The sequence below is a fragment of the Nothobranchius furzeri genome, chromosome 12 (genome assembly GCF_043380555.1).
Source record: "Nothobranchius furzeri strain GRZ-AD chromosome 12, NfurGRZ-RIMD1, whole genome shotgun sequence".
In the NCBI taxonomy this organism is placed as follows: Eukaryota; Metazoa; Chordata; class Actinopteri; order Cyprinodontiformes; family Nothobranchiidae; genus Nothobranchius; species Nothobranchius furzeri.
Window position 1 is genome coordinate 28,707,382 of NC_091752.1, and position 22,185 is coordinate 28,729,566.

Below are 22,185 nucleotides of genomic sequence, written 5' to 3' on the forward strand. Positions count from 1 at the left end.
ATGAACATACATTTTCTACAATATAAAAAATGTTTTCACTTGGTTGGATTTTCCCCTGACTTCCTACCACTACAATGCACAGTGCATGCTGTTGCATCTGTAATGCTCCAGTTTTACCTGCTCCAGCTCAGCATTAAATTTGCAAAGCAAACAACACAATTATATGTTGATGTACACACGCTCATGACATTCAGGAGGTTTTAGCAATTTGAAGCCATCTGATTGCAGTTTTTCTCACTGCTCAATCTAAAATTGGACTTAGCAAGCTCAAAAGGGACAGAGAAAATATTTCTTTTTTAAAGAGCTGACTGCAGGTCTTAACCATCAAGAGACATTTTGCGATTTACAGACCAGTAGAGCATCAAAGGGAAGGGTGTTGGGATCAACTCACAACTTTGGGCTTTAGCCAGCTGATTTATTAGCTTGTGGATGTGACGTTCTGTTTCTTAAAATGCTCTATTGTCAGTTGTTTAATTCTGAGTGTAAAATGGCAATAGCACAATATTTTAATCTGGCAGTGATTGCTGGGATCTTTCCTGACCCACCTGGCCTTTTTTATGAAGACAGTTGTCAGTAGAAGCTTCTCTTCCACATTAGTTTCCCCTGAGAAGCAATAAACCAGCAGCTCTCAAGAGCCGCTGAATATTTCACACGTGTTAAAAACAGCATAGCTCTTCCATAATCAGATGATTGTGCACAGCAGGAATTTAACATGGGCAGACGTTCCTCCAGGTGCATGCTTAAACTCCCTCAGCAGGCTGCACAGCACAGTTAGGTTAGCAGCCCAGAACGCGGCTCAAATGTCCCTTCAGGGGGATTTGAGAAATAAACAGAGACGCAAAGCCCTGAAATGCACTTTCAGTAGACATGGGGTCCAATGGGTTTAATTGATCCTTATTCTAATTAGGGATGGACCAATATATATCAGGCTGGTATTTAACGTTTTTTATGTATCGCATCAATTAAAAGTCATGCACACCTGCAGACAGCCCGGTGCTGCTGCTGAATTTTATCTAATTGTATATTTCCGTTCCTGAAAAACAACTTCTTAAAGACACAATAGCAAATTAGAAAATCAAATTAACTTAAAACATTTCTTCATGCCTCTTAACAACGTTCTAACATAGTATAGCTATGAATATAAAGCGGAGCTAAAAAAATAAGTAAAAAACCAAGTTGTTCTTTTGCATTTTTTCTAAAAACCTCTGCCAACAGTTCTTTCCGACCGAAGTGTTGTGCATCCACTGCTGGTATTAGTGACTTTTTAACCCTCTCAGGTTCAAAATAAGTGTTGATAAAAGGATGAACAACTAAGTCCTTCAGGGGTACTTCTGAGTTAAAAAATGCTTATGAAATGCATATGTGGAGTAACCTGGTAGGTAGGTTTTAACTGTTGCAAATCTGCACTGCCTGCCTCCAGAGGGTTAACATGCAAATATGGTCAAAAATGCCTGAATATCAGCCATCAGCTATCCATGACCTCTACATATCGATATTGATATTGCTAATAAAAACAAACAACACTGGTCGATTGCTAAATCTTGAAGTTCTTGACTTTGGTTTTAAAGCTGCAGATCATCAAAGCTGTTATAGTCCTGTAATTATTCCACTTCTGCACTTTGAGGCCAAGCCTATGATTTGCTGACACACAGCTCAGTGGGTAGCCATCATCAAGCCAACCTTATACTCCTCCACACCCCAGGATGCGTACATCTCTGAGCTGAAACAGAATACGATGAGTTGAAACATGGGTGAAGTTCAGTTACACGTCAGATCTGAATGGTCAGTAAAGAAGTGCTGTTCATGCAGAATGAGAGAAGCATCAGACATCTGCTGAGTAACGCATCCAACATTTAGCAGTTTTGCATCAATAAATCATGGGTGCATCCAAGTTTTCTTTACTTCGGGATCCCAGGAGTTTTCAGTGGTTACCCAGATCAGATGAGGAATACAAAGATGCTCCCTGCTGTTTCTACTCATCGTGACACAACACACAACATCAAAGATAAATCTCACTTGGATTCACATCAACCAGCTCCTCACCATGTGACTGCAGGACCAAAACATAGAGAGCATGGTGCTAAGTGCTTCTGTTTTGCTGTGTTTGGGTGAATGTTTCCCGAGTATTAGAGAAAAAGATGGAGGTTAAATATGAATATATATTTTTTGACACATTAAAAAGGAAACAGTATGTTGTTAATGTCTATGTTTGATTCTGTTTGAGCTGCACATAAAATACGATGTTTCTTTACAGGCTTCTGAAAATTTTATTTGACAAACTAAATCAGTTAAACTAAAAGCACAGTTATCTTGTTTTATTTTTATTCTCACTGGAAATTTATATTGATGATCCACTTGAAAACAAGAAGGTTCATCTTAAGTGGTTTTATCATCCTGAAAAAGAAGTTTATAAGTAAACATAAAAGCAAGAAATAAAGATAAAACATGCAAATGTCACTGAAAATTTACTTCAGTAATCACACTTTTTCGCTGATGAATTATAAAATATGTGAACAACAATGCCAATCTGGAGGCAAAACAATACCTTTTCATTAAAACAATTTTAGAGTAACATCGAGTTGTTTCCTGCTCCTCTTCTCTACTGGTTGAAAGTGAAATTACAACTGTCATAAGCAACCCAGCTGTAGCTAGTGCTAACAACAAGCTAACACCGACATGAGCTAACTAATGCTAAAATAAACTACACAGTAAAAAGATTCCCACTGTTGGACAAACTATACTGGGTGTTTCTCAATGTCAAGATGCCTGGCCTAGCAAGGTGATGTCTTGCTAGGCCAGGCGCCTTGCTTACAAGGACAAGTCCTTTCATGGTCAAAGAAAACGGAACAGACTCACATCACATGACCTTAGCGGTCACATCACGTGACACAAGAGGTAAAGTTTTATATGTTTAACTTTCAGTATAAATGTAAGGAGCCTTTCACTTTTTAAATTGTGTACATATTGATTAAATTAAATATGAAAGCAAGTTACTACTTGCTAGCCACAAAAGCTGCAACTCCTAAGCAACCAACCAACTATAGATAACTGCTTTGTTCTAAAAAACATAGATATCAGCCCGATAGCTACAATTAGTAGACTTACATTTAACTGGCCCCTGATCCGCCATCCTTTTGAAAATACATTTATTTAGTCTGGCCTTGCCTGTTGCCGGTGTCTGCAGCTCCGCTGTGTCGGACAAACTAAACACTCCTCTCACTCACACCGAGTTCACTCAGCTATTTTCTGACGTTGAAGCCCAGAAACGGAGATTCTAGCCGCTCAGTAATGTGTTCATGACTGAAAGAGAAAGTTTTCCAACTAACTTCCAGACAGAGCTGATATAACTCCAGCGAGCAGCGACACGCCCAAATCAGCATGACTCTGTGGTTGCTGTCGTGTTTCCTCCCCGACACACAACAACGTGGTCAAGCTGCTCAGACATGTTCAGCAGCACAAACCTATGTGAGCACCTGTTGTCATCTAATGTTGTCATTATTATGATGAAGATGAACAAAACAACAGGAGTCTCCTCCTCAGCTCAGATCAACCCCATGATGCAGGTATCTGGCTGGAACAGGTGAGCATCACAGTAAACCAGTAGAGCAAACAGAGCTTTAAATATGTTGGTTTTATGCTCTTTTTCTGCTCCAAAACATGAAAGTTAACAGGTGAGATGTTGCATTTTCATTTAAGATAAAATGATATTTTTATTTTGTTGTTGGCCCGTGAGAAAAGATTTAACCTACAGTAAACAGGAAGTGGAAAGGCTGCAGATAGATGAATAGAATAGAAAATCCCTTTATTGTTCCTCAGTGGGGAAAGCTAGACGTCACAGCAGCGATGACACTTATTACAGGAGAAAAAAGGAGAATAAAAATAAGAAAAATGAATAAACAAGAAAACATAAATCCAGAATAGATTTAAAAAATGCTGATTATACCACAAGTAATGAATACCACTGATGCCTTTTATTTCAAACTGACTTGCTCGTGTGTAATTTTGTTATTTCACATTCAGTGTTAATGCAGAAATAAGTTTGTTTCCAAATTTAAAGGTTCAAAATTGCATGCATGTTGATAAAGAAAATGTGCAAATTTGCCGTCACTTTTTCAAAAAATATTAAGTTTGGCCCTCGACTCCGTCCCAGAGTTTCATTTCGTCCCCGTGTGAGTTTGAGTTTGACACCCCTGCTCTAGCGGATAAGAGGGGGAACTGCAATTTATGTCACGTCAGTGTTGGCTTCACTTTTGGCAGGCAGAGCTGGCCCCTTGGCTGAGACACACCTGATTTAAACTGTTTAATTATCTCCTTAGCCTTCGTCGGGTTCTGAAGGAACTAGTCTGACTGCTAGTCACTCGTTTTAATGAAGCGTGCAGTGTTCAAGCGGGGAACACCTGAAACTGGCAGGAATCCGACACTTGATGGTAGCACACCTATGCTATTACTACAACATGGCTAAAGCAATGGTCTGATGTTGAATTGCTAATCACTTAGCTTTAATACATAAAAGAGAAATCCATTTGACCCCCCCCCCCCTTTTTTTTTTTTTTACAGCCAGCTTTAAGTGTACTGGCATTAATTCAGTGCAGGTCAAGTCAGCTTTCAAGCTAGGTTGTGTGCTAATCTGATAGGCACATCAGTGCATCACCGCATATGCTGGGGACTGGGGAGCATTCTTGTTGCTTCCCTCTTTTGGATGTATTAAAAAATACCTACATGCCCCAGCTTTAATGTTTACAACACAGTCAGACTGAACAAAACTCAAATTTGAAAGTAATAAAGGAAACACACAGCAAACCCACACATCACATGTTATTTATTTTAAAAATCTCAGCTGTTCCCTGAAGAAATCAGTGAGTAAATGAGCTTTTCTTACAAGCTGATCTCTCCGCCAGCTGTCACCATTTCGCTCCTCATTCAACTCTGCAGTCAATCTATGTGGAGATTCTTCCTTCAATTTTAATTTAATAGCAAAATGCAAAGGGACTCACACATCTGCTTAACCCTCTGGAGGCAGGCGTTGCAGAATTGCAACGTTAAAACCTACCTACCTGGTTGCTCCACATACGTATTTCATGAGCATTTTTTAACTCAGAAGTACCCCTGAAGGACTCAGTTGTTCGTCCTTTTATCAAGACTTATTTTGAGCCTGAGAGGGTTAAGAAAAAGAGCCAGATAATTGTTGCTTCTTCCAAGAGATTTTTTTCTCAAATCTTTGGCATGTTCTGTAAATACTTGATATATTTAAACTCGTGAAACAGCAACACATCCAGTTGTTCACAAAAGATTAGAGTGTTTTGATATCTTCAACATGTTTTTGATTGTAGATTAAAGGCATTCTGTGCGACAGGGTTACTGAAATGTCACTCAAACACCTACCGCCCTTTGTAGCCAGAATATTGCCCTTGCAACTTCAGAGTGGCGGTCCAGTCACTGTTGGACTTAGAAAAAGTGAAGCTGACATGCCTGGTGCTGCAGCCTGTTTACGACATGTTTCTTCAATGTTTATAGATCATGGACACATCTGACTGGTTTGATTTAGTAATGAACCGCTCCTGTAGAAACTAATGAAGTCTGATGAGATGTTTCAGGATTTAGATTAAGATGTTAAAAAGACAAACACACAGCGAGGAGATAAGTTTCATTTTGATTTTACAAACTGGACAATAGGCGGTCCTAAAAGCAAGGCAAAACGGCAAAGTCTCTCTTTAAAGTGACAATGTGTATTTTCCTTGGCGATAGGGGTCAGTACATAACTAAATCTTTGCTAGCCAGCTGTATTTTTGTGTTCGAGTACCGATGGCCATTAGGGTCAAAAATCCCTGAGAGCGCAACCTCCAGCAAAATGACCTTTCATCACTGGCAACGAGTGAAGAGGTAAATGTGCAAAACAATGTTTATGAATAGCTAAAGTTTTGTAACCATTTTTTGCAAATCAGTAAATGCATTTGGTTCTCATGGGCTCCCATAGAAGGAAACATGGCGTCGCCCAGAGACGCCAGAGACTTAGACCCGCTTCCATGTATTTTAGATTTTTAAGGTTATATGTGACAAAGCCGCCAATATTTTTCAATAACTGAGCATCTTTTATTCGTTTTCAACAAATCTTGATGGATATTGCCAGAGATAAATGGTAAAAATTCCATATTGTCTCTTTAAATGATAACAAATGGTAACTTTATGGCGATTTTCTCATAATAAAACAGAAATGGGTGCTTTTCCTAAATTAGTTTCAGAAAGGTTTGTAAAACATTCCTGTGAAATAACATTTCAATCTTTTTGAAAATCTTATAGATACTTTTAGGAAAAGCATTTGAATACTATGTAAAAAAAACCCACTGTTATTTATTTATTTTTCCTGTTTCATTGCTAAGACTTTTGTTTAAACTTCCCAGGAGCAGGAGGTTGGTCTCCTATGGACTCAGATGAATATCAGTGGTTGGAGGTCGACCTCGGCGAGAGGAAACAAGTCACCGCTGTTGCTACGCAAGGTCGCTATGGGAGCTCTGACTGGCAGACGGCCTACCGCCTGATGTTCAGCGACGCAGGGCACAACTGGAGACAGTATCGACAGGAGGGCAGCATAGGGGTGAGACTAAGAAGACAAAAAAGGACAAAATGACAAAAGTCTAAAGAAGGGAAAGGGTATTTTAAGTTAATCAATGAAACACTACAAAATCTTTATTGTTGTCATTTGTAAGGTCTTTTCTGGCAACAGTAATGCAGACAGCGTGGTCCAGCACAAACTCCAGCAGCCAGTGGTCACTCGCTACGTTCGTCTGGTGCCTCTGCACTGGAATCCAAAAGGTCGGATTGGACTCAGGCTGGAGACCTATGGATGTCCTTACAGTTAGTTTGACACTTTTTAACTCAAAACATCCAGGCTTTAGTTTCGCCTCAAAGACCCAGTTACTTTTTCTTTCACATCACGAGGCAGAATCCGTCAAACATTTTATTTGTTTTATGTCTGTTCACATTTCAGCTGCAATTTTACGGAATAAAAGTCTGTATTTTGATGCATTTTGCTATTACTGAATCAAGACATTTACATGTATTTTATTTACTTTAGAAGAATTTCAGACTTGACAGATGTTTATTTATTGTTATGCAAAAATGGCCTGATTTCAGTTAAAACTATTTAAACATAAAGTCTATCATTGAGAAAATAAAGATAAGTCGTATGCAACATACTCATAGTGAGAATTTTAAGATTGCTTGTATCAGGACATTAGATATTTCCCAGGTTTAAAAATTCACACGAATACATAATCAGGACATGAACAATGCATCACACATTACATTTATTATTTATTTGGCAATAGCTCAAAAAGAAAAAAGCACGGTGCGGCATAACAGGGACACACAGTGATCACATTAATCATGATAACCTAATTCAAACACGTTCTGTATAACTTTATCTGTTTCTGACAACAATTTGGAGGAATTTTGTCCTTTTTCCTCCAAATAATGTGTCTATGTATATTCCTCAAAATGGCAGCTGTCAGATTAGAATAAATGCATCAAATGCAAAAATGTATTCATTATAATCGAAAGTTGTTATTTCGTGCTTCAGTAGTGACTGAAGTGAAGTGACTATCAACCTTAATCTATCTATTGACCTATTAATCTATCAATCTATCTATCGACATTTCTATCAATCTATGAATCTATCTATCTCCCTATCTCCCTATCTATCTATCATCTATCTATCATCTATCTATCTATCTATCTATCTATCTATCTATCTATCTATCTATCTATCTATCTATCTATCTATCTATCTATCTATCTATCTATCTATCTATCTATCTATATCTTTAGATCTACCTCAAATATCGTCACTTTCATGGCCTTCTATTGGCGGTTCTAGGGGCGGGGTCACAGGAGCATTGCCCCCTGCTGAAATCTTATTGGCCCCCTGAAGTGGCCCTGTCCTAACACTCATCTATCATTTATGTGATGATCAGATTATAAATGAGTGCAATTCCAACAGGGGTGCCTCCAGAAAATTTAGATGGGGTGGCCAGACGGGGCCAAATAACTTTTTGGGCTGGCACACCAAATTGGTCCTTGTGGTAACTCTGGGAGAGTTTAGCCTGTGGTGATGTATTGCATTGCTCCTTTATTCGTTTTTACAAAAATTTTCTAGGGGTGGCCACCCCTGACCTTTCCTTGGGAGGGGGGACCATTGAATTCTAAGTCCAAGCACTAGAGGTGCTAATGATACAAATAGGAATTTTCAGTGTGAAATGTTGTGTACGGATGTTGGATAAATACTTATCCGGTCTGTAATTATTGTGGCCCTTTGATGGCCCCTTTCTCAGAAAAATCCTAGATCCACCACTGTTTATATAAAATCTCATGTTTCTGTTCCATCCAAAATATTTACACAGCTGACCTTTAGGATTAGTTTCATAATAGGCTCTGTAACATTTGGTAAATTTCAGATTTGTTGTTTTTTAGATTCAGACGTGGTGAGCTTGGATGGTCACAGCAGCCTTTGCTTCAGACTGAGTCCAATGCAGATGTCCAGCAGAAGCCTCTTTGTGAAATTCAAAAGCATGAAGAACTCTGGGGTTTTGCTTCACACAGAAGGACAGAATGACCACAGCCTCACTCTGGAGTTAAATGAAGGGAGGCTTCTCCTGCTGCTCAGAAAAGGTACTGCTGGAAAATATTTCTCATGCCTCCCAAATCACATGTGTTTGGTCTGCACACATCTATTTGCCCTTTTCTGGGGGAGCAGAAGGCTCTGTATCTGCGCTATTGGACTGTTTAAGAGAAGTGAAGTCACGGATGGCTGCTAACTTCCCCTTTCTAAATGAGGTTATAATACTCAGCTCTAGTAAAAGAGCTGGAGCAGCTGATGAGACTGATTTTGATTCCATGACACAATATAAGAAGAATGTGGTCCCTAATTTAGGGGTGAAAATTGATGCAGCCCTTAGATTTGATGCACAAATAAACATGGCTGTTTTTTTTAATATGAGACGGCTGTCCAAGATGAAGCCTCTCCTGTCCAGAGTACATCTGGAAACAGTAGTATACGCCTGTATCATGTCCCGCATTGACTACTGTAACGCGTTGTATGCTGGACTGAGTCAAGCTGCTACTACTGCATGACTCCAGCTAGTCCAAAACTCTGCTGCGAGATGTTTGACTGGGATCAGAAGGAGAGACCACATCACACCAGAGCTAGCTCCTCCGCACTGGTTCCCGGTGTTTTATTGGGCAAGGTTTAAGATCCTCCTCCTTGTGATCAGGGTGTTGCAGGGCAGTGCTCCCTCATATCTTGCTGAATTGCTGCAGCGGCGTGTCCCCACTCAGGCCCTTAGCTCTGCTGAGCAGGAGTTGCTGGAAGTCCCTCGCTCTAAACTCAGATCAAGGTGGGACCAAGCCTTCCCAGTAATAACCCCTACTCTCTGGGAGGAGCTCCCTCTGAAGCAAGCTCCTTCTCTACAGGAGTTTAAGTCTCACCTGAAAACTCACTTTTACCTACTAGCTTTCCCCCAACATTGTTGACGCTGGCTTTTGTATTTTTACTTTTTGTACTGTATGGTTTTTAATTACTTTGACTTGTACTTTTCTATTTATTATTTTCTTTAATCAAATTTTCTCTCTTTTATCTATTGTTGTTTTATACTTCTTTTTATGTGCTGTTCAGCACCTCGGGCCTCTGATAAGGTGGTGGTAGGTGCTATATAAATAAATCTGATTGATTAATTGAACATCTGAAAGTTAAATCTGAGAGAATCCAGCGTAGAATATTTGGAAATGTTTCGCCCTTTTTGCAGATGCAGACACAGTAAAGCTACATTTACATCGTTTCCAGAAGTGCAACGTCCATGAGCAGTTTGTTGCTTTTCTTTGTGGTGGTTTCACCCATTTTAATTCCCATTCAGTGACTCTGAGAATCCAAACAGGGGCAATAACTGCCTAATCTGCACCTTTGTCTGCATCAGATTTGCATTAGTTAGAATGGGTTTGACTCCAAACAGCCCATTATGGTCGCCCGGTACCACGCAGCCTTCAGCTGCACTTAACACAATTCACTTAGTTCCTCTTGGTTTCCCTGAAGCTGTCCAAGCTGTGGGAATAAATTCACTGATTTATTCAAATGTAGGTTTTCTCTTTCAGAATGCAGAAGATTCTGTACATTTATCAAATGTCACTGTGTAGTTTGAAGGCTGAGCCAGCACAAAATTGAAGTATTTTCTGAGGTACTGTGATATTTTGTGAACTGTTTTCTGGGGTTTAAAGTTTGGAAAAGTGGTGAAGAGAAATCTATCTAAAAAACTGGTTTTCTATCTAAAATCTGATTTCCCCCCAAGCCTTTGAAGCTCAAAAAGGAAGAAAAAGAAATAAACAACGTAGATCAGCTGATTGGGGTGTCCAAGTGTTTAGAGATGTGGGGCAAAACCATCATGTTGAAAGTAAATTCCATCTTTTTACAGTAAAAATGAACTTTTACAAACTCAAAAATGTATAAAACATGCATATCTCTTTTAAAAAGCACAAAACAATAGATTTTTGGGGTATAACCTCTTTGAAGAAATTTGATCAAAATGGTCTTACATTTTTTCTTCATGAAAGAAATAATCAAAAGTCCAATTCTAAAATAGAGGGTAACACTTCCTTTTACAGTCCCCTAATTACTAAGTACTTAAATGGTAATTACATAGTAAGTTACAGTGTATTATTGTTTCTGAGTTCTTAAACAGTTATTACCACGTAACTCAGTTTCAATTCTAGTTTTTATTTTATTAATCATTCCCAGTAAATACTGCTTTACACAATAATTACACTTTATTACATGTATACACTTTAATTACACAATAACACACTTTAACTTACTATGCAATCACCATTTAAGTACTTAGTAATTTTGGGACTGTAAAAGGAAACGTTACCCCTGCTTCTTTAGTCTCCAGGTTAGGCAAGCGTCTTCAGTCGCCACTTTTAAATCTCATCTGAAAACAGACTTTTTCTCCTTGGCTTTTAACTCTTAAACCTGGTTTTGGTATTGAGTCTATAGGTTTCCTCCATCCCAGTTGAATTGCTCGTGACACTTTACAATAAGGGTCTCTGTATTAGTGTGTAATATTAGTGTTGTCTGTAGGTTTGATCCTTTCCATCTTGATTGCTTAATTTTACATTTGTGTTTTTTATGATTCTAATAGCCCGTTTGGTTGGATTTTAAAACTTTTCTTCTTACCTGTACTATCAACATGATTATTTGGGCAGCAGTAGCTCAACAGGTTAAGCGGGTTGTCCAGTAATCGGAAAGTTGCAGGTTCGATCCCGGCTCCGGACAGAGAATTCTGCTGTTGTGTCCTTGGGCAAGACACTTAACCCACCTTGCCTGCTGGTGGTGGTCAGAGGAAACGGTGGCGCCTGTGCTCGGCAGCCTCACCTCTGTCAGTTCGCCCCAGGGCAGCTGTGGCTACATCATAGTTCATCACCATCAGTGTGTGAATGTGTGTGTGAATGGATGAATGATACACTGTAGTGTAAAGTGCTTTGGAGTCCTTACTCTGAGAGGCGCTATACAAGTGCGGGTCATTTAATTAGCTTGTTGTTTTGATTGTGCAGAGCTTTGGTCTGCTGTAACGCTGTGATGAATGTACTTAACAAATAAAATGGTTTGGTATGGTAGGTTTTATGAATTGGTCCAATTTTTAGTGAATGTCTTTGGAGGTATGTAGTCCTTTTCAACTTAAACTTAAAATGTAGCCATAAAATGCATTTAAAGGTCTGGTTGTAAATATTTTTCTCTGATTATAATCGGTCACTCTGAGATTTCCATGCAGGCTGAACATGAAAATAATCTACATATCTGCATTAGCTTCTGATAGAAAATAGACGTTGAAATGCTTGGTTCCGAAAATCCTGACAGATCTGCATCACATTGTCACATAACATTCATGGACTCATCCATCCGGACTCATGGTGGGGAAGGCTGTTGGTTTAGCATCCAGGAAACAGCAGAGAATGTCTTGGCTAGTTTAAGCTAACTGTTAGCATTAGCAACAACACCATACAGCAAAAGCTCCTCCAGGCTGGTGTTATTTGTGGAGATAAAACGTTAAAGTTGCAAGTCAACCTGCCGTCTGAAGCTCAGCTGTGACATGGGTAACTTTTAGGTCCAAGAAATGGTGCACGGTATACCCCCACCCCCGGACGACTTACAAGAAGGCATTCATTCCTACTGGAAACCACTGCAAATGTATTGATTGAACGAGCCTACCAGTTAAATGAATGCATGAAAAATATTGTAATCTATCTGCATTTTTTGTTAGGCGTCATACAAATAAAAGTTTGGACACAACATTTTTTTTGCATCAACAGCTTGTTGCCATCGAGGGCTGCACACACCTCTGCTGTTGCTGCTTCAGGATGTTGATTTATTCTGATTGTTGTTAAATTCTGGGGTCGTTGTGTTTCACAGGAAAGTGTGTTAGCTGCATTCAGCCTCACAAAGATGCAAATGTGCTGTGAAACATCACACTCGAGTCAGAAAAGGTCATCTGTGCTGGATTTCAGAAACCACAGCTGAGTAATTTGGCTGCAATGATCATTAATTTACTCAGAATGGTTTCCTGCAGTTTAGAAATCACCGTTTTATTTTAATCCCCAAGAAGCTTAAAACTGAAACAACAAAACAAACAAAATGCTTCAATTTTTGATTTTTGGACAACTTTGATGAAAGCTGATACTGTTGGCGCCAAAAAGGTCAAGAGGTCATCTACAGAATGTATTGAGTTAAAGCTGAGTTCTTAGGTTGAAAGTGTTTTCTGGCTAGAGTTCGTGTGCTATTCCAACATCAGCTCCAAAGGAATTTCCTGTTTTGGTCTCTGCTTGCTTCCAGTAGAATTGCTCAAAGCTTATCTGACTTGCTAAATACTTGATGTGATTCCAAAAGTGTTGCTGGGTCCCAGACAGAAGTCTCCACCCACAGTTTCCACAGAAGAGATGTGAGCTATAAAAAGGGGAACCACTCTTTTGTCGGAGTCTTTCAGCTGTCCTGACATGTGAGAAGACAAATAAAAGACCACGCTGTTCTTGACTGAAAGACTCTCTCCGACTCTTTACTTTAAGAATAACAGAAAAAGCCCACATGTTGGCACACCAGATGGGTGAACAGCGAGGACTTTCCGTGGCGTCCCTTGGCTCCTGTCCAGTGGCTGAGGTCCGTACTAAGGGCCCAGGTGAGCATGTTTTTGTTCATTTTTGTGGCCTCTGTCACTGGGCAGGGGTGTTCTCCTGTTCTGAAAATACTATAAATATTAGTTGGAGAGAGGATTCATGTCTGACAGTGGTAAAATATTCACACCGTGTGAAGTCAGCTGTGTCATTTTGATGACGGACAAATTTTAAGTGTCAAATTGAAAGGTGGGACAGCAGATTGGAATAGAATCTGAAAAGCTGATAAGGTTTTGAGAAATCCAGTCTCCTGACTCGGTAAGAGCAGAGACGGGGATCCTGGGAAAAAAGCGCTGAAGTTGTGAGAAATGAGTTTTGCCTGTAATTCGGTCTTTCCCCTGGGGTTTGGTAAATTTAATAAGAGTTTGTGGCAAAGTAAAAAGAGAAAAAGAGGCCTGTATAAGAAGTTGAAGTCTTTGCTGAGTTCGGTTCGTCCTCGAGGAGTAACAAATTTAAGAGTGTTTGCAAAGCAGTAGTGAGGCCTGTGAGAAGACGTCTTGAGTTTGCAGCGAGAGGCTGCGTATGGCTCAGTTTGAGCACTTGGAGAGTGCTTATCAATTCCAGGGCACACGTGCGGTGTACCTCCTTATCAGGCAGCCCAGCTGCTGATTACGTGCTCCACAACATGTTGTTTTGTGCAGCTTATGTAAGTCCCACTTACTTTTGACCATATTAGGAGGTGGGGGTTGAATAGAGAGAACCACAGTGTGAGGGCCTGATGCGGTACCAGGAAAAAATAAATAAGATAAATAAGAGCTCTAAAAAGTTGCAACTCGCATATGTAAAGTTCACTGCAGTGCTAAAATTAATGTTTGAAGTTACGCAAAATTCAAATTCTGCAACCCTGTTCTGATTAGTCTGAGCAGAGTACCATAAGTTAATAAATAAAAGGTTTTAAAGTAACATATGTATGTGTGTGTGTATGTATGTATATGTGTATACATATATATACATATGTAGTGTACAAGCGTGATAATCATTTGTGTGCGGGGCAGCATGTGAGTGACCCCGATCTGGGGGTTAAGTGGCCTGGAGATAAAAAAGGGAAAAAAAACCAATAAGAAACGCAAGTAGGGTTGTGTATGACAGATTTATTTTGGAGATATATGGATATACATGTACATGGAGTCAGATAGCTGCTGAGCAGTGAGATCGAAACAGATCTGTAGAAAATAAGTATGTGGACTGTTTCTCAGAGCGCTCTCAAAAAATTGCAATTTGACTTGCTCTAATGGTTGAATAGGACTTGCTTAAAAGCAGGCATTAAGTTCTGAAAATTACCAGCCGTTAAAGGAAGTCCTGTCAATTTGGTGCAAAGTAGGAAAAGTAAGTGCCAATTTGGGTCAGTTAAATTTAAATTAGGAGAAACATAATAATAGTCCAACTGAAACAAAGAGATTAAGAAAAGATAAGGTAAAACAGACGCTTATGTATACAAAGAGAATAAATAAGTGACGGACTGACTTATTTTTGTTTAAAAGACTGTGACAAAGAGGAAAAATGTCGTCTGTGCCGTTGTGTGACTGGATGTGAGTGTTTCTTGCATGAGGAGAAGTGAATGCTGCTTCTGGCTGGATCCTCTGTTGAATGACGCAGTTTTTAATAGAGAGAGCTGCTGGAAAAAACAGGGCGTAGTCCAGCTTTGCCCGACTGAAAAACAATAGAAAAAGAACTTGTGGTTAGTACGATGACAAGGAAATCGTTTAAAATATAAAAGTTGCATGGTCGTGTTTATACAAAGGAAGTATTTTATCAGCTTTTGGGCCGTGTTGTAACGAGTCTCTCTCTCTGTCTTCCTCTTTTTTCTACTGCCGGCATGCACACACACATGGTGGAAACAAGGCTTGCTTGCTTTCTGTAACATGCAGTTTTAAGCAATTTGTGACTTTAGAAAAGATATTTTTGGTGTTTTGAGGGCGTACCTTCTTAGTCCAGTCTTAGTTCTTAGTCCATGGTTGGCCTCCGTGAGACCTGTTCTCCTGAACGGCCAGGGAAGAATGATACTGAAAGTTCTGTCTGAGGGCCTGACTCCACCCACATTTACACACAAGAATCCCATAGTCTATAAATAGCACAGGGTGCTGCATTCTGCAGCTCTCATACCTCTTAGAATCATATGATCCAATCTTAAAATTAACAATCAGTCAGGAAATAAAGTATTTGCTCTAGAACGTTCAGTTACATCCATTTATAAATATTTAGTATAGGTTTTGTAAAACTATTGCTGTAAATCTTGCTGTAAAACAAAACCCAATAATTGTCTTGCCTCAACTTTAAGAACCATTAACATTAGTGGCTGGATTTTGAGACGCTGAATGATGAAAAACAGATAAACTAATTGTATTATTTCTACCTGGCTAAAACTTGTGCCAGGCTGTTTTGAGTTAAGAACTGGTATTTATTCTCCCAAAATAAGATGGATAAAAAAAATAAAATAAAATAAAAATGAAAAGAGCATTTTGGGTTAGATCGCACCTAATGATTAAAACCTGTGTAGAACTGATTTGATGATTAAGGAACAATTGTGCCCAGGAAGTAGTCTAGATTTAGCTTTGAGTCAGTAAAGTCGACTATTTATTAGAAGCCATCGTTGATTTGTAAAAGAGAAAGTTCTGTCATTTCAACCCAATCAACATATTTAAGGAAGACGTTTGCTGTGAACTGTGGCGGCATGAACTTTACTGGGTTGGCCTGTCATAGAGACGGAAACCGGCTGCAAATGAAAGTTTCCTGGATCTGGCTCTACACAAATGGAGCAGGAAGTCCCCACCACAAGCTGTGTGTCTGCGTCGAGATGGGGGAGGCGCCGTAAGATGGACACTATGAGACAGACGCTTGGTTGCCCTGCTGCAGATGGAACAAAGACGAAGGGGAGGAGCATGTGTTAACATGTGAACTTTAATCAATGACGGTGGTCATCCTGGACTTACAAAGAGAGGCTCAAAAGAGACTGTCTCCTATGGTTACACCCAGTGAAGGAGTGCTTGCTGCAGTTAGGTAATGGAAAAAGCTTTTTGGCAACAATCAGTTGACTTGGTGAAAGGTCAGAATTGGGAAAAAATTTACTAAACTACTGCAGAACATAGTTAACTGAGGAAGTTATCCTTAAAAAATAGGATTAGTAACCTGGTCCAACTTACCATTGGATGTCAATATAATCTTTATTGTAAGTATGATTTGAGATTTGGAAAACCGCAAGTGTCAAGTTTCTTTATGTTTGTTTTATAGCCCATCCTAGCTTTTTATCATAGCTTATACGATTAACAAAATTTAAATGAAATAGTGGTAAAGTAGATAACTTAGTGCACAACAACTTCTCTGTATTCATCGGGTTTCTTAGTTGACTGAATGACTTTTCTTATTTCTGCAAATCGTAGGATACTCAGCTACAGCGGACATGCAGTAAAGCCTCGTTTTCTTTAAAAAAAAAAAATAAAATAAAAATAAAGCGATTCATCAGCATCATCGCTTATTTTCAATGGTTAAGGAAACAGTGTCTATTTATAAGTCTAGGAGAACGCTTTAGGCTTCAACAGTTTTTTCTCCTTAACCACCAGTTTTGAAGTACGTTTGAGAGTACATCATCAATAAATTGAATAAAAACAACAATTAAATTAATAATTAGGCATTTAGCTGACTAAATGATTCATCGTACATCTCATCCGAGACAACAGTGTTGGTTTAGCTCCTTTGAGTTTCCCAACAGACCTAGCCAAACCTGATCCTATATTTTTCTATCAGCTGTAAGTTCTAACGTAGAAAATAATGTTACAAAATATTGAATAATTGTACCTCTCATTCAATAATATTTATGCTCACATTTTCTCATCTTGTGAAATCTTTAACATAACATTTTTAATTGGCCTTTTGCGGGAATGGCGTTGCGAGAACATTTGGATTTGGCTACAGCCGAAAATTGGCTAAACTGAAATTTTGGTTTGACTTAAATTAGGTGTCACTGAAGGTAAACGAAGCTATATTCATGCTGCATGGGAATTGGAGTGTAGGAGCTAAAAGCAGCTGCTGTGTACGTGCGAACTGACGTTCTGCTTATCAGCCCAGCTGCTGCGTACGTGCAGCCTGACAGCGCCAGCAGCAGAGTATAACTGCTGTAGGAGGGATGAGAAAGGGACGACAATTGGCTAAAGGAAAAAGGAATGAAAATAAGAAAGAAGGTAAGAAAGAAAGATAGTTTTGGCTCCTAGAGATTGTGAATTCAAACCTGGTTAGGGAATAATATTTGCTCGTCACGTTTTCTGCCTTGAGGTGCATAATTGGGGTGAATAGTAAGGGACATTGGAAAACCTGAAATTATTTTGTTTAATTGATAGTAAAGTAGTTGTCCTAATTTCTAATTGGAGAGATCACACCGCAACATGAGTTTAGAACAGCAGTGATGGGAAGTTTTGTTGGATTAATTTGATCACACGCTTCAGGTCTTATTCTTTTCTTCCCACTGATTTAGTGTTCGGTTCATTTAAACCAAGCGGAGACACAGACTTGAGAGAATAAGTAGTTTAGTTGTGCGTGTCCCGCTCTTGCAGTCTGAGCATTTTCTGGAAATAATCTAGATGTTTAAGAAGTGGAAGGAAACTCTCAATGTATTTACTAACATGCATGCCTACTTAAATCAGGAATTTCACACTTTCGCTTAAGTCTGACATTTGCTTGGTGTGTGAGGGCACAGAGACGTGTATGGACCGTGTGCTTGAATGTGTTTGTTTTGTTTGTTTGTTTATTTATTTATATGGGCGTGGCCGAGCCTTGAGAAACATCAACAAAGCCATTGGACTATTCTGAGTAAATTAACCAATTCAAATTCAAATTCAGGATCCTGAAACAATTCGGTTATAATCTCCAATTGATGAAGACCATCTTAAGAATCCATTGCACAAGGCATCGTCAGTGTTACTGGAACTGTTTAATAAAAATAAATAAATAAATAACCATGCATGGTTGTATATTTTAGTTGAATCATTTATACTCATTGAATTATTGTTGTTTGCTTTATGTTTTAATTTCTTTGCAATTTTTCTCTGTGACACAGGTGGAGATGCTGGTGGCAAAGTGGATCCCACTTATTTTTTTCTTCCACACACACATTCTTGCTCTCTCTCTATCTCTCTCTGTGTGTATGTGCATGTGTATGTGTTTGTGTGTCCGTGTGTGTCCATGTCATGATGTCACTGTACCTTTAATTGCGCTTGCTGTTTGTAACTGTATGTGTCTGATGTTGAAGTTATCAGAGGATAGGGTCAGTAAGAGTTAGGTCATTTTTGTGCATAACCATTAATCCCTAGGCGATCGGCTCGGGGGACGTCTGGTCCGACCGGAGTGCAAGGCTTCCTGGTGTTGCACGGTGACCAAGGGTGAGGATGGAAAAAGATGAAGATTGGACTCTCGTGGACTCACGTCGATACCTGAGCTGAAAGCTAAAGGATAGTGTTGCTTCTCACCTTACTGGGACTAGATTAACTTACTTAAGAAGACGTTTGCTGAGTTTTGTGACAGTTCTTGTCTTGAATGCTGCTAAGAACCATCCATGATTAATTACAATGGGGTTTCTGCTGGAGGAGGTGAAGAGGATAACCAATGGACAAGCATAACAAGAGGACAAAGACATCACCACAATGTATCATCGTTTTATAGGCCATCCGACGACCACGACACCAATAGAGGAATTGTTTACAATGAAAGATGAGTAAAATGCAACTACTCTACACCCTAGACTGGTTTCCATACCTGCATTCACATCATTATAGTCACATCTGTAGATGCCTGGACTTGACTAGTCTCACTAACCATACAATGACGGCGTCACTTAGCTGATGTCTAATTACTTTTGTTCCAGTTTTACAACTTTGATTGTTTTATTTGTCCGAGGGGAGGTTATGGGTTTAAGGTGTACGTAAAGCTTTTGCATGGGCCGGAGGGGCCAGGCAGATCTGAGGTAATAAAGAGACGAATCCTGACAGAATATAGCATGTGTGTATTCCTGGTAAACTACCAATAATGGGCCCAGAACTAACATGTTTCTGGATAAGTGCTTAGAGCACATTAATGACATTGTTATAGGTCATAATGCTGCGGATTAATTCCTCGTATGCTGGGGATTCAGAACTACTGATGATAGGTGACCCAACATATGAGTTTACCATATATTCTTAGGTTTCACATCATTTTTGTTCCCGTTTGTGTCTAAGTTCTTTAACTTAGTGTGATAACATAACCATGACTGTTAGTACTCCATTTCAGGTGCGACAGATCTTCTGGAGGGTGCTGGATGTCATGTTTTGACTAGTGTTTTCTTATAGTGATGAGTTAGCATGTGCTCATTTTTGAGGGTGTGTGGATGTTGCATGAAGGGTTTGACGGTGGTGTCGAAGGTTGAGGATCAGAATAGGTGATTCTGATTGGGTTTAGGTCGAATTGGCTGGATGACTTTTAAATTTGGTTTTAAGGACTTATTTCTGGTCGTTTTACCGAGCGGCCATTTACATTACTCCTAGTTATCAAGACAATCAGGTGAGTTTTGCTTTTACCATTAGCCCGGAAATGTTTGAGTGAATCATTGCATGCCGTGCTGGCAAACTAGCTCTTTAATTTAGGATAGTGAGTAGTATAGAAAGGGGGTGTGAATGTGGGGATGGATGCTTTGTCTATGGGTCTAATATTTAGGAAGTTTTTGTGGTAATAGGTTTATAGGCAATTGGCGTGCTAATTCAAGTTTTTCTTGTTGACATGTTGTGTTTTGCTCGCTGTGGGGAGGATGGAGTCGGCACCACCACGCTGCACGAAGATGGACAAAGGGAGGACTGAGCCAAGGACTTATGCCTTTGCTTTCCTGGCAAATAAAGGACACTTGTCCACATAAAGCCCTCCTGCAGCAGAAGGCCTCCAACGCCGACAGGGATGCTGAACTTGTATTTTCCGTTCTATTCTTTTGAATGAAGTTTTCAACCGGACTTATTACTGTTTCATTACGTCTTCGCTAAAGCTAATCGTTCATTACTCATCATATTTGTCACCTGTTTATCTTCATGTGCTTTTGTTGATATGTGTGTGCTTTTTCTTTTGATCATTGACGAGGACATGTGTCACCAATGTCCTCGCATGCACGCTCTGTGCCGTGGTGTTCGCCCCTGGGGTCGGGGGGGACATGGAGGAATTTTCCTTGTTAAAGTACAGCGGGCAGGGTTTTTTGCCTCCATACGGAGCGCGCATGCAATACATCCGCGAAGTAATGGGTTCAGTTAATGCTAATGTCATGTTTCATGTATTCTTTCATAGTTTTTTATTGTCTCAGCTGTGAACCCATTGGTTGTTTTTCAGTGTCTTAATCATTGTTCATTACATATACGTGTTAACGTTGCTGTGTTAGTCTGGAAAATCATCTCGTGTTTTGGCATGGGTTCTCCTTTATGCATTTTTTGATTCAAGGTCATATGTTATGCCCTTTTGTCTCTATCCTCGGTCATATTGTTACATTATCATTATTTGTTGCTCATTTGTTCTGTTACTTAGTTAAGCATTCATTTATTGGTATACCCTACCTTGCTAATTTGTTTACAATAGTAATGTGTGGTGGACAAGTCCACCAAAGGGAGGACTGTTGGCGCCAAAAAGGTCAAGAGGTCATCTACAGAATGTATTGAGTTAAAGCTGAGTTCTTAGGTTGAAAGTGTTTTCTGGCTAGAGTTCGTGTGCTATTCCAACATCAGCTCCAAAGGAATTTCCTGTTTTGGTCTCTGCTTGCTTCCAGTAGAATTGCTCAAAGCTTATCTGACTTGCTAAATACTTGATGTGATTCCAAAAGTGTTGCTGGGTCCCAGACAGAAGTCTCCACCCACAGTTTCCACAGAAGAGATGTGAGCTATAAAAAGGGGAACCACTCTTTTGTCGGAGTCTTTCAGCTGTCCTGACATGTGAGAAGACAAATAAAAGACCACGCTGTTCTTGACTGAAAGACTCTCTCCGACTCTTTACTTTAAGAATAACAGAAAAAGCCCACAATACTTTTCTATAAATATTAGGATTTAGGTTTGGGATTAGGCTAGGCTCATTAACCATTTCTGAGGATTATTTAGGGAGTTTGACATGTGCCACATTATTGTGATTGGGGTTTTTCTAAGAGTAAGCTCCTCCGAGTCTGATATCACAGCTCTTGACCATTACAAAAAGTAAAACAGAAAGGATTCAAGTAGCTGAAATGAGCTGTTTGAACTCCATCATCTGCTTAAACACCTGATTGGTCTCTTGGCTCATCCCACCTGATCCTTCATAGATTATGCAGCCTCTCTAGATGCCTTCGGATCCCCCAGGAGGAGAGAGGGATGGCTGAACTTCCTGCTTGGACCTGTTGCAACCTGTTGTTCCCTGATGATCTTCTGATAGAGCTTTTTGAGCATTGTATATTTTCCTACATCCAGATTATGGAGCTCAGAGTCCTGGGAAACACGCATAAGGAGAAGATGGAAAGGAAGAGCAAGTTTGAGTGTCAGGAAAGAGGAGAAGAAAAGACTGGTTGAAAATGTAGGATTAACAACTTCTGCCACCTCCAAACCCCTGATAAAGTGCACTGCTGTCTTCTTCCTCTGTTTTCAGCTCTGATTTTTTCTATCTGGCCGATCAATGAGGATTAAGGATTGAACACGTTAAACTCCATCCCTCTCCAGCCGCTGCTCACAAAGTAATCCCATTTCAAACAATATCTGTTTCATATTTAATGAGCGAGTGCATTTAGAGAGGTCTTCACCTTCGTTTCTCAGTAGAAAATCTTTATCTGCTGACACTTTAGGGAGCGCTGAGAGCCGGCAGCAGTCCTCTCTTCATTTATTTATGCCTGTCGGCCTCCTTCCACCTATTTTAGTGTTAATTATGGTTGTGTGTAGCTGCCTGCTCTTTCTGGCTCTCCTTCAGCTGAGACATGATCCCCAGAAGAAACTTGTCTCCATCAGTTTAGTTAGAACACAGCGACTG

General features: G+C 39.7%; 1 protein-coding gene across 2 annotated transcripts in view; it reads left to right on the top strand.

The window, feature by feature from the left end:
• LOC107375799 (contactin-associated protein-like 4) overlaps positions 1-22,185 on the top strand; it is a 68,803-nt gene that overhangs the window by 20,041 nt on the left and 26,577 nt on the right. The window contains exons 3-5 of one of the 2 annotated variants that reach the window (XM_070542511.1): positions 6,399-6,592; positions 6,705-6,852; positions 8,467-8,664. In XM_070542511.1, coding sequence (XP_070398612.1) covers positions 6,399-6,592; positions 6,705-6,852; positions 8,467-8,664 — 540 coding nt within the window. Of the gene's footprint in view, positions 1-6,398; positions 6,593-6,704; positions 6,853-8,466; positions 8,665-12,723; positions 13,212-22,185 lie in introns of those variants that run through there. The other variant, XM_070542512.1, reaches the window with a different exon arrangement.